General features: G+C 37.4%; 2 protein-coding genes across 4 annotated transcripts in view; one reads left to right on the top strand and one right to left on the bottom strand.

Annotated features, from left to right (window-relative positions):
- The window catches only part of LOC135196422 (major facilitator superfamily domain-containing protein 8-like), a 533,321-nt gene that overhangs the window by 117,065 nt on the left and 402,436 nt on the right, over window positions 1–13,820 (top strand). The gene's annotated exons all lie outside the window — the stretch shown is intronic.
- Window positions 1–13,820, bottom strand: part of LOC135196417 (NAD kinase-like) — a 263,723-nt gene that overhangs the window by 71,279 nt on the left and 178,624 nt on the right. Inside the window, exons 1-2 of one of the 3 annotated variants that reach the window (XM_064223225.1) lie at window positions 882–1,729; window positions 567–709 (exon numbers count right to left, since the gene is read on the bottom strand). The exons of 1 other annotated variant lie outside the window; for it this stretch is intronic. In XM_064223225.1, coding sequence (XP_064079295.1) covers window positions 567–658 — 92 coding nt within the window. In that variant the 5' untranslated portion in view covers window positions 659–709; window positions 882–1,729. Of the gene's footprint in view, window positions 1–566; window positions 1,730–13,820 lie in introns of those variants that run through there. One more of the 3 variants, XM_064223224.1, reaches the window with a different exon arrangement.

Genomic DNA, 13,820 nt, shown 5'->3' with positions numbered 1-13,820 from the left:
TATATATATTCAAGAAATGACATGATAATATATATATTCATATATATATTCATGTAATTTCTTGACATGAATGATATATTCATTTCATGTAAATTGTTACTCCTGTTCACGTAACATATCCTGTGTATACGTGTACAATATATTCATATATATATATATATATATATATATATATATATATATATATATATATATATATTATATATTATTATATATATATATATATATATATATATGTATATTATATAACATATATATATGAGAAAAATATCGACTGGAATATGTCAAACGACAGGGATAAATTACACGACAGCAATATATTACACGACATGAATATATTATATGCTATGAATATATTGCATACGACAGGAGTATACTATAACACGACAGGGGGATACACTACACAACAAATATCATAACACGAGTAGGAATACATCTAAGCGGAATACGATACCCTACAGAAATATATCACACGACAAGGAATATATCACACAATCCTTTTAGGGAAAAACTTCACAAACATACAAGTACGGAGCTGTTGGAAACCGTCCCTGTACTGTACTCACACTTCTTCGTTGTGCTGGCTGAGTTCCTCGCCGATGTAAACAATCTGGTTCTTCACCGAATCCAGGTTGACACGATTCATATAGAGCCACATTTTGATATGCAATCGACGCCGGAGGAGCGACGTTCAATTATATAGTTATATCTATAAAATATTGGGGGATATTCAAACCCGAAAATACGTTAGAAATTTATTACTGAAATTCTCAATGACGAAATATTTTCAAACCGTAGATAAAATGAATTAGAGTAACCGGCATAAAAAAAAATTAAAATACGCTATACAAAACGGATAACGGCGAATAAACAAAACAAACCGAGGTTGGGGTGGGGGTGCGAGGTTGATAACGATAGCGTAAACTTGTGCGTGCGTGCGTGCGTTAACTGGTATGTGTGTGTGATCGGCTCCAAAAACGTCCCTCACGACATGCGACTATTCCTGCTGCTGCTGTTGTAACGAAAACAAACGACGGTCGCTATGTATCGCTGCTACAGGAACAAAACGCTTTGGTCTGGACGAAATCGCCGGCAACCAGTTGCTGTCTGGGCTGTGGTCCCGACTACCTACCTACCTCCCTCCCCCTATGAAAGAATAACAAATCATGAACTTGAATATACAAAATCTCTGGAAATAAAGGCTTCGATGATGCGTGAACGGAAACAGCGTCGTGGCATTGGCAGGCACGTGAATTCTTCGTAACGCTACCGCACGGCAGACGGAACCAATATAACGCCCCACCGCTAATGGAACGCACGGGCAATAGAATAAGGAATGCGCAGTACGTGTTATAGTACTATAGCAGTTGTGATAGCGAGGTCCTGCTTTTTAATCAAGCGCCTGTTTACATTCCTTTGGCCAAACCGAAGTTTAGGACGGACGCGTGGAATCTGATATGAGAGTCAGCAAGAGAATAATAATAATAATAAAAAAATACAAGAGAGTAGATCGAAGAGGCCTGCGCTTCCTTCTTTCTCTATATATCTTCTTTTTTTTTCTTCCTTATTCTTCTTCTTCTCGTTGCAGTCCACACTCGGAATCACACACACACACACATGCGCACTCGTGCGCTCTCGACGCACAGCTCGGACCGACACACACGCACACACACGCGGATGGTAGAGCCAAGCCACCACGACTGACTGACTGACTTTCTGCCGCTGTGATGACGGTCAAGACCTCCAGTACATGACTCTGTTCCGCCGCTGCTGCTGCTGTTCCCGCCACCCGCCGCCATTGGTGCCGCCTGACCCTCAGGAAGAATGAAAATTCTCTCTCTCTCTCTCTCTCTCTCTCTCTCTCTCTCTCCAACCTTTCACCTTCAACACCACCATCGTCACCTCCGTCTCCCTCTCAAGTCTAATAAGAGATCGCCGAATACTACTTCTCTCCATGACTATAATCATAGTATTCCCACTAGCGACGCCAGGGCAATTGGGGAATCAGTCGATCAATCAATCAAGAAGCGTCCCAAGTGTCTCCTAAATATAGTATAGTAGTGATAGTGACCATAACAGAACGAAGTTTAACAAATAAACAAATACACAAGCGATCGACCTCCCTCCCTCGCCATCCAAAACTGTTAACGATGAATTTCCAGTGCGGTATATACCTCTCAGTATACAAGCAGCGTAACTTCCCACAACGCAGTATATTATACAATATATTATACGTGTCGCTGGAGGTCAAATAACAGAGCAACAGATGGAAGGACGGGTCCTGAAGTCGCCGAATAACAAGGGAAATCAGATGTCAATTGGATGAGCGGACTGTTACGTAATGCATTCCTTATAAGCTGTGACAGATACGTTCGAGAATGAGACATCTGCATACCAGCAGTTGCGCACAATTGCTCGCACATATATAATATGTAAATGCATGCTAATTAATCGCACTTGTATAATAAGTATGTAAGTGCATGCTAAATGCTCACAATTTCTCACGCCCGTATAATAAGTGGATGGACATTATTTATAATTAATATGAAGGTGCATGGTGCTGCTCACACATGACATAATCATGTGCATGCTACAGGGCAGTGACTTGGTCTCTGAAGAATACACTCATGACCGGAACTTCGATACCTACAGTGTTTGAACGGGTCGAGTTTCTTACGTTCGATTCAAGCATTCATCGAAGGTTTGGTTAAGAGACTCGAGGGAACTATTCTCTACTCACGCAAAATACACAGATTTGGGAACTGAATAGAATGGTGTATTGGCATTAGGCCGAAGGCCAAACACTGGGACCTAGGAGGTCAATCAGCGCTGGAAAGGGAATTGAGAGGTAGGTAGGTCTAATCCTCGCAGTTGGACGAAGAAATAATCGTTACGTCAAACTGACTTTATTCCAGCACAACCTAATTTCCTTAAGAATTTGCTAAGATTCTCTCTCTCTCTCTCTCTCTCTCTCTCTCTCTCTCTCCTCTCAATCTCTCTCTCTCTCTCTCTGAGTAGATACCACAGGAAAATGATTTTCCTGTGGAATTAGCTTATTTAATGAAGTCACGTACATCTACTGTGATTTTATATATATACATATATATGTATATATATATATATATATATATATATATATATATATATATACATATATATAATATATATATATATATATATATATATATAATATATATATATATATATATATGTGTATATATGTAGTGTATGTAGTATGTATGTATGTATGTGTGTGTATATATATATATATATATATATATATATATATATATATATATACACATATACATATGCACATATATGGGTGATCATATAAAACTGCCTGTATTCATACCCAAAGCTACGATGCTGAGTTAACATCAGAATAAACATATCCATCCATCATAGAACAACGGACAGTAAGCAGACACAGAAAACACACATTTACAGCATCCATTCATGAACACACACACACACACGTGTCCGCCCACGGGGCCCAGTGTGCCGCTCGTCCAACAAACCCCGTCCGACACGTGACATGACTTCACGACTGCGGTTCACGAGAATTGGCCTCTGTGACGCGGATGCTGGCTGGCATGGCTCTTCTCTCTCCGCTCCAGATAGGATTTCTTCCTCCTACTCATTCATCCTCCTACTGGGATTACTTCTGTGGCTCCTCCTCTTCCTCATCTTTCTCCTCTCAGACCTCATTATGTTGATACTTGAGAAGATGATGATGATGATGATTACTGCAGGTTAGCCTATAAAGCGTTCTCGTGACCTCATTTTCGGGCCGGAAAATAAATGATGACTATTTTTACTTTCATATTTTCGCGGCTGGTTATGCTACTGATCTAGCTGCGTTTTCCCGCAAATATTACTACTAATACTAAGGCTGCTACTATTATAATTATTTAAATATTACTACTAATACTAAGGCTGTTACTATTATAATCATTATCATTATTATTATCATCAGAGAGAGTGATTGGATGGACATGCCAATTACATGGGTATATAACGAAAGAGTATATGGGTATATAACGAGAGAGAGAGAGAGAGAGAGAGAGAGAGAGAGAGAGAGAGAGAGAGAGAGAGAGAGAGAGAGAGAGAGAGAAAATTTGTACCTTGAGGTCATCCATTCACCCATTGAGGTAATAAAACTGAAATAAGGTAACTTTTAACATTATCATTATTATTATTAATAAAACTATTGTGGACTTATACTGCCGATTTATATGGTCCCTGCTTATTATCTCTATTTTCCTTCAGTCACCGACCTTGAATAAAACGGACATTTTGGAAAATGGCGCTTCGAAACAGCTAACAAAATAGGGTCATGACTGGAAAACGAAAGGTCCAAAGACCCACCTATGTCACTGGCATGCAGCCAGTTCCCCGTTCATGTCTGCAAAAGCCACTTTAAAGAATGGATGCACAATTCTGTCCGATTTTCTATCTGTCCAACTGTACAGGACGGAAAATGCAATAAGAAAAAAGAAATGAGAGAGAGAGAGAGAGATTATGTCTCAATTACCGAGAGAGATTGTATGTCTCAATTACCGCTGCTGTTAATCACACAAACTTGACCACCTCAGCTTCAGAAAGAAATTCTCAATGAACCCAAGTTATAAATTCTCTCTCTCTCTCTCATAAAGACATCAAGGCAAAGGTGTGAATTTGTAGTTTTAGCATTTTACATTACATGACAATCCCTGCTACAAGGAAGAGCTGTATCATCTGAAACTTACTTCTCTCTCTCTCTCTCTCTCATGAAGACATCAAGGCAAAGGTGTGAATTTTATTTTACATTTTATCATACAATGACAATCACCTTGCTACAAGGAAGAGCTGTATCATCTGAAACTTACTTCTCTCTCTCTCTTCTCTCTTCTCATGAAAGAATCAAGGCAAAGGTGTTGATTTTTATTTTACATTTTATCATACAATGACAATCACCTTGCTACAAGGAAGAGCTGTATCATCTGATACTTACTTCTCTCTCTCTCTCTCTCTCTCTCTCTCTCTCTCTCTCTCTCTCTCTCTCTCTCTCTCTCTCTCACCTCGTCTTCCGCCTATCACCTGACCTTGCTTGAATCCCACACCCTAATCGAAATAACCACTACGTCATCATGAACGCATAAAACATCACCGTTTTTTTTTATCAAGGCTGCAAAGCGAAGACGTAAATGAACCTAAAGTCGTCGTGGACAGGTGCGTTTTTCCTTTATATAAACGTAGCAATCTTGTCACAAGACCTGGACTCGTGTGTTTACTGCAAATGCAATTTATCAAATACTGTTCTATACACGTTTCAGGACAGGTGTGTTTATTGTAGATCCTAGTATCAATCTTGCTAAATTCCTGGCCAGGTGTCGCCCGTACATACTTTTTAGTATCACTTTGGTTTTATGTTCTGAACGGGTGCTTTTTCTACAGATAAGTATAAATTTTGTTACAGAACATATACAGGTGTTTCGTTTCCTACAGATATAAGTACCAATTATGTTACAAGTTCCTGGACAAATATATTTACGGTAGATACTATAGTAGATGCACATCACCAGTGCATCTGACGTCTAGGCCAGTCCCTTATGACGCTCCTGATTGGCTGTTAATAAGCTAATCACAGGGCTGGAAACTCTCAGTCTCTCTCGAGAGTTCACATGGGTATGATCTATGTTCCACCTCTCCTGAGGGATACGTCTTTCAAAAGTATCCCTGAGGAGAAGTGGAGCATACATCCTGCCTATGTGAACTCTCTCGAGAGACTGACAGTTTCCAGCCTTATGACTGGCTTATCAACAGCCAACCAGGAACGTCGTAAGGGACTAGCCTAGACATCAGATGCACGGGTGATGTGAATCTACTATAGTACCAATTATGTTACAAGTTCCTGGACAAGTGTGTGTCCTGTAGACACTAGAATAAATTTTGTTACATGTTTTGGACAGGTGCATGTCCTGTAGATAGTAGTATAAACTACGTTATAGGTCCCATACAGATGTGTGTTTACTGTAGACACTAGTATCAATTTTGTACAGGTCCTGGACAGGGCGTTTTCTATAGATGCTTTAGTATCAATTTTTTAACGGGGACTGATACATTTAAAAGTTTTGTTGCAGGTCCTGGACGGGCAATTTTCTGAAGTGCAGTTTATTTAGTCACAAATTTTCCAGCAACCTATTGAATACATATCACAAACAGAAAACAAATAAAAAAATCATAAGAGAAAGAATCAAACTTTGGCACACTTCAAGTCTTGCTGTCCCTCTCAATGAGCTATGGCCTTTGAAAAATAAGGAATGCACTGCAATATATACTTGAACGTAATATTGTCTCTCATATTAATACGAAAAATAAGAAAACTTGTCTGTCACTCCTCAAAAGTCGAAGACAAATTGCAGAGACGAAAATATAATCTTCATGGGCAAATAAAATTTCTACCCGAGACAAAAACACCCCTCTGTCATATTTCTAAACCAAAGAGTTATTCTTTAAATATAAACCACATTTCAAGGTCGAGGGGCCTGCCAACCAAAAAAAGTCAAGGTCAAGGCCAGGGTCAAGTTCCTCCAAGGTGATGAGAATGACTGATGGTGTCTTTGTATTCTGGAAACCGTGACAACCAGTAACATGTCCCATACAGGGAAAACTGGAATACTACTCTACTAGATAATACGCAGATGTATAACACATGACAAAGACGATACTCTATTTTCTTCCGGAGAATGTAACCTGAGTTCGATAGTTTGCAGTTTCCTATTAAACGCGGAATTCGGAAAAAGGTTTTCAAGTTCCTCAGGTGATCAGTGGTCAAAAGGGAATAACCAACAGGTGCAATACTTTGTGATTAACTGATTGTCAGACTGGCTAACTGAATTTTAAGGGCTACAAATATGATCCTGAGAGGAAACCAGCCTCTGATCATCCCCTTCTCAAATTCAGTAACAGAATCCTTGTATTTTCTCAATACCTTTTCTCTATTTCTACGTATATTAATTTATTAAATTATTTTTTCTGTTCTACTTACTGACCTCCTCTTTCTGTATTTTCTATTGCCAACTGTTGCTTCTTTCTAATGGACGCTATACTCTTTGGAAGCTCGAATTTCAAGTCGATATGGCCCCTTTGGTGGGACTGCTCCATAATAATAATAATAATAATAATAATACTAATAATAATAATAATGACTAATAATAATAAGATAATAATAATAATAATAATTAATAATAATAATAATAATAATAATATAATAATATAATTATAATAATAAAATAATAATAATATAATATTAATAAAAATATGAATAATATTAATAAAATATATAATATAATAATAATATAATAATAATAAAATAATAATAATAAAATAAAATAATATAATAATAATAATATTCATGAATGATGAAAAGCCTCTTCAAGACGCAATGTATAAGTCTCTCTCTTTTTCCTTGCAAAAGAACAGTACAAAGAAAACCCTAAATAGTCTTAACTCTAAGACACCATAATATGTATTAAAAAAAAAAAAAAAAAAAAAAAAAAAAACTCTCTCTCTCTCATACACAAAGGAAATAAAAGTATCTCACGTACCCTAGACATTTCAAAACATCTGCGACTTCAGCATCCAACGTATAAGACCACGGGTCCATTCTCCCCCGTCCCCCCCCCAACACCAGCCTTCTCTCCCTCTCTCTCTCTCTCTCTCTCTCTCTCTCTCTCTCTCTCTCTCTCTCTCTCAGCCACAAAGGAAATAAATATATATCAAAATTATGACGCGTCCACGATAACAAGGTGCCGAGTGTTACCTTGAAGCTATCGACGAAGGGGAAGAAGGGGGAGGGGGCGGGAGAGAGGGAAGAGAAGGAATGAGAAGGGGAACGGAAGGGGAATAGAGGGGGAAGGGAAGGGAAGGGGGAATAGAGGGTGGAAGGGAATCGAGGGGGGAAGAGAGGGGGAGGAGGGAAAAAAGTGTGGCAAAACACCGAAGGAAGAGGAGGAGGAGGAGACTGTAGAAAGATTCTTGTCCCTCAGTCAGTCAGTCAAATTAACTCAAGGAAATAGTTGATTATCCGAGGCAGTCAGGGACGCAGTTGGGACAGAGAGAAGGGAATATACCTACACTGTCCTTCGTAGCCTAATTGCTTGACTTTTGCTACGGGGCAATAAAGTGGAGAGAGAGAGAGAGAGAGAGAGAGAGAGAGAGAGAGAGAGAGAGAGAATGTTTATCTTCCCAGAAAATCAAAATGTTTTAAATGTCTATTTTTTTTTATTTCTACAATGTCTTGTTATTTTTAAAATAATTTCTACTATGTCCTAATAGGACATGGTATGTCAAAAGCATTTTTTAATGTGACAAAGCAGGGACACACAAGATCTAAAAACAGAAGTCTTTGCCCAGTAAAGATCGTTCCAGCATTTTCCAGGAGTTCTGGAAACTGGTACCCATTCCCCCAAATCTCTGAGTGAGAGAGAGAGAGAGAGAGAGAGAGAGAGAGAGAGAGAGAGAGAGAGAGAGAAATGTGATTAACCTGGAAGCTTAACGTGGAGCTTGAAGGAACAGATTTACGTAAGAGCTCTCTCTCTCTCTCTCTCTCTCTCTCTCTCTCTCTCTATATATATATATATATATATATATATATATATATATATATATATGATGAATGTGTAGAAACCGAGCTTTCTCGCAGAGTGACCCGAGACGCGAGAACGTGATGACCTCGGGCTACCCAGTGGGGTAAAACAATATCACAACAAAAGGTAATATTATGTAGGTGTTAAATTACAAGAGTATCATCAAACCGTGTTTGGCTCTTGGCCGGCCAGTTGGTATATCAGCTACAAACAACCATTTCATAAGTATATTAACAGCAAACCATTGCTTTTAAAAGTCTAACTGCCGACAACCCTTTAAAATCTACATCAATTGCAAACGACCATTTGAAATAAAAGTACACTGCAAATCACCATTCGGTGGTCCATTGGAGGTTCACTATGCTTGGTAATTAACGGGAACAGGTGGATATATATTTTTCAAACTTACCGAATTGCAGTAAGAACAATGTCTATCAATAGATATAACGACAATCTAGAGGTTGTAATTCTCTGCGTAAGAAATGCATTTCAATCCAAGATATTTATTGTCTAAGATTTATTTATCGTTACTCAAGAAATTAAGCATGATATTATCTTCTTCTTTTTTCATGCTGGGCTGGTGGTCCAAGGATTGAAACAATATAAGACCCAGAATTCAGTGCTTAGACGCAAACACCTAAAATCTGCCTTATTAAAAAAAAAAAAAAAAATGTAGCCACTGTTCCACGCAATAACGCCAGCTCAAATTTGTATACGAGCCTAAGCCCTGTAATTTTCTTGCGAGAGGAAATACTTTAACCTTAATTTAAAAGCCATAATATAATCCCAAAAGACTTTTCTTTTGGGTCATTAAAGACTAAAGAAATACGAACACCCTGTATATATATACCAAAACAAAAACAAAACTCAGAAATATACCGATTTGTACGCTTTACACATGCCATGCGTAAATAAAATAGAAATCACTTTGGAAGTGAAAGGAAGGAGTAAGAAGAGAGAGAGAGAGAGAGAGAGAGAGAGAGAGAGAGAGAGAGAGAGAGAGAGAGAGAGACGCATTTGTCACCTATGTAACCACCTAACTGTATTTTCAAGAAATACACAGGAAAAGAAGAAAGCCAGCTCTGAAAGAGAGAGAGAGAGAGAGAGAGGAGAGGAGAGAGAGAGAGAGCTTTGCGACCACCCGAATGTATTCAGTTTCTAAGCTCCGTTGATGCAACGTCCAACAATAATAATTACCATGAGTACGTGACCTGTTCTCCATGGTCTGATTCCATGGAATGACATTGCAAGCCTGTCACTCTCCCGTTGCATCTGCTTCGTCCTGACGCAGCTGGTTTCGTTACAATCGGCAGCTGATGCTGCTGCCGCTGCTGTTTAACGTATACTTAGCAAACCACTGTTTGTTATCTATTAATTAATTGTGGGAACGTAGAGTGGGTGAAAATAGAACGCATGTGTGTACGTAAGCCTAGGTGTAAGTATACTTAGTAGGCCACTACTTGCTATCTATTCATTAACTGTGTGAACGCATTGTGTATATAAATAGACCGCATGTGTGTACGTAACACCAAGTGTAAACGTGAGATCGATGTTTGTTTTTCATAAGGTATGTATGTGTGTGTGTGCGTATATATATTTATATATATATATATAATATATATATATATATATGAATATATATATATATATATATATAAATACATTAAGTGTCAATACCAGATAAATGTGTATTATTGATTGATAATGTAAGAACGAATGTGCGTATGTTAACACTAAGTGTAAACACCAGCCCAACGTTTATTATCTAATAGCGTATGAACGCATGTGTGTAAATACCTACTCTGAGGTGTAAACACTTCAGAATACGTTATGCATGAATGTATTAATGTATGTGCGTAATATTTAAGAACATTACCGAGAAAAGACTTGTCTCGAAATCGACCGTTTTTTTTTTCTAATCTGCAGTATCTTTAAAATTGATTGACTTATGGCTATTAAATCTTCAACTGCGTCAGTGCCCCAAATTCTTTCCTTAGCCCGACAAAATAAAGCAACTCGGACTCTCAAAGGTTACCGTGACTCAATCTTCCAAGAAAGGCTCGACGCACAAGAACGCATAAAAGAATCAAGAACAAACTGATTTAGCTTTTGTTCATGTGATAAATTCGAGAACTGACCCAAGACTTTTGTGTGTGTGTGTGTGTGTGTGTGTGTGTGTGTGTGTGTGTGTGTGTGTGTGTGTGTGTGTGTTTCTGTTAGTCGCGTCAGTTTTAACTGCTACCGAGAAATAGATACAGTGTCACAAAAGTGCTTAGGATACGGACCTCACAAGACAGTCAACGGTGTTATTATGAAGTGTAGAAGTACGGAAGTACAGTAGACTAATATGCCACTAGCAGAGAGTCGCCTAGACCTATTATTATTATTATTATTATTTTATATATTATAATATTCAGAAGATAAAAGCTTATTCAAATAAATCTACTAGCTATATAATGTATGGAACTAGCTATAACATGTATGGAACGTTGGATGGAGGAATAAAAATAAATCAAATAAATCTACTAGCTATATAATAAATCGACTAGCTATATAATGTATGGAGCTAGCTATAAAATGTATGGAACGTTGGATGGAGGAATAAAATTTTTTCAGTTGTATATGAAATCATGTTGGCTAATGTTTCAAAAATAAATTACACTTCTAGCGAGTCCTAGGTTATCTGCATCACAGAAGTCAATACTACTCTAGTTTTTAAAATCTTCAAAATTTTCTCTTTTAACGCTGTCCTTCTTTGCTGCCACAATACTTACGATAACGTATACATCTACATAATTGCAGTACACACGAATAAAATACAACGGTATGGGAAATACAACTGATATCAAAGAAAACGGAACATTACCCTTTCTTCATACAATGAAAGAAAACGGTATTTCGGCCACAATTAAAGGGAGTCTCCTACATTTCGATTAGAATCTGCATCGAATTTCTTTGTGTGTGTGTGTGTGTGTGTGTGTGTGTGTGTGTGTGTGTGTGTGTGTGAGAGAGAGAGAGAGAGAGAGAGAGAGAGAGAGAGAGAGAGAGAGAGAGAGAGAGAGAGAATATCTTCTAAGTGTAAAAGATGACAATTGAAAATTGAATGTTCAAGTATAAAAAAAATATTGAGAAAGACTAAAGAAAAACATAATACTGAAGACTTCCTGGGGCCCCACCAGCTCAACGAGATAAGGAGAGGTTATGTGACACGAAAGTACCAAGAAACGACTTGAGCAATGCATCACACTTACAGAAAAAAATGTGAAGGGAAGATCATATAGAATTACTCGAGAGAGAGAGAGAGAGAGAGAGAGAGAGGAGAGAGAGAGAGAGAGAGAGAGAGAGAGAGAGAGAAGAGAGTAAAATTTTAAAAGTGCAGTGACCTCCACTTACTCCTGACACATTGTAAAAGCATACATCATCTTGCATATAATATTCATGCTATTACTTCATTCACTTAGGTATTTCGAAGTGGAGAAACGTTCACTTATCTACTTATAATACCACCACACGCCGACCACTGGTAACATTATATTACGGCTAAAATGGGATACATTAGAATCAATTTAAGAGGAATGTAGCTCTTTTTTGCATATTCCTTATGCATTCAACAACTGGAAAGTACATATACATTATATAATTTTCCAAGGGGAAAAATCATACTGCAGTTTTCTGGATACAAATTCCAAAATTTCAAACAAATACATTTTGACAAATTTTGAGAATAATAATAATAATAATAATAATAATAATAATAATAATAATAATAATAATAATAATAATAATATTAATTATTATTATTATTATGATGATTATTATTATTATTATGAAATGATACATTGGTTGAATGTACCCTCCCGGAAATGAATTCAACCCTTATAAACAAAGTGCATACCGACATAATGGCTGTGTTACAGGCCAAGTTTGAAAAACATTAGTCTTATGGTCACCTCTCCAAGTAAACCAACTCAATTTGGCAATCAAATACACATAACTGCAGTCAAGATACACAGAAAAAACTGCTATCAAATACACATAACTGCAGTCAAGATACACAGAAAAAACTGCAATCAAATACACATAACTGCAATTAAATAGACAAAACATCAGGGCGATCAAATACACAAAACTGCAGTTAAAATACACAAGACTTAACTTAAATCAAGTACATAAAACAACTGCAATGAAATACACAAAACTGCACTCAAATACACAAACCTCAATCAAATACACAAAACTGCAATCAAATACACACACCTGTAATCAAATACACACACCTGCAATCAATTACACAAACCTCAATCAAATACACAAAACCTCGCAATCACAAAACAACACACCTGCAATCAAATACACACACCTGCAATCAAATACACAAACCTCAATCAAATGCACAAAACTGCAATCAAATACACAAAACTGCTATCAAATACACACACCTGCAATAAAATACACAAACCTCAATCAAATACACAAACCTCAATCAAACACACAAACCTCAATCAAATACACAAAACTACAATCAAACACAAAACTGCAATCAAATACACGAATCTGCAATCAAATACACAAAACAATATTGCAGTCTCATACACACGACATAACAAGAATCAAATACAAACAATAAAAACATAGCATTCCACAACGTACTCTGCAACATGCAACAGCGAAACACAGGTGCAACAATGCAGTCGAGAGCCGACAGGATCAATGCCTCAGGAAGGCTCAAGCAACATTGGCTGGCCTAACTTTGCTTGCACCACCAGAGGGTGAGTGGTGTTCCAACTGATTGGGAAAACAACAGTATTCCATAGAGATATTCACCGGAATGTTTCCATTCCTAAGAATCAAACACTACAGTAGCATATGACAATAAATTTGGTAGTCATATTATGCAACTCACTATGAGTGAGACATCCTACTCATTACATGAATCACTTAGAAGAGTTTATGGAATTAATTATAAACAAAAGGTCACAATGTATCAAAAAATTTTCACCCTGAATAGTTTGGGGAAACACTTTTTTTTTAAAAGACTTTACAAAACACACGAAAATATTCCCACGCAAAAAATAAATGGCCGAGTGGCTTAACCAAACCAAAACCCACACACCACAAGAAACGTGAAGCAAACCGTAATTCCCACTTCAGTATTATATCTCCAGACATTCCTACATTAACTGTCTA

Source organism: Macrobrachium nipponense, chromosome 17 (assembly GCF_015104395.2).
Source record: "Macrobrachium nipponense isolate FS-2020 chromosome 17, ASM1510439v2, whole genome shotgun sequence".
Taxonomy (NCBI): Eukaryota; Metazoa; Arthropoda; class Malacostraca; order Decapoda; family Palaemonidae; genus Macrobrachium; species Macrobrachium nipponense.
Note: the sequence above shows the minus strand (reverse complement) of the source record. Positions and strands in the feature narration are given on the sequence as shown.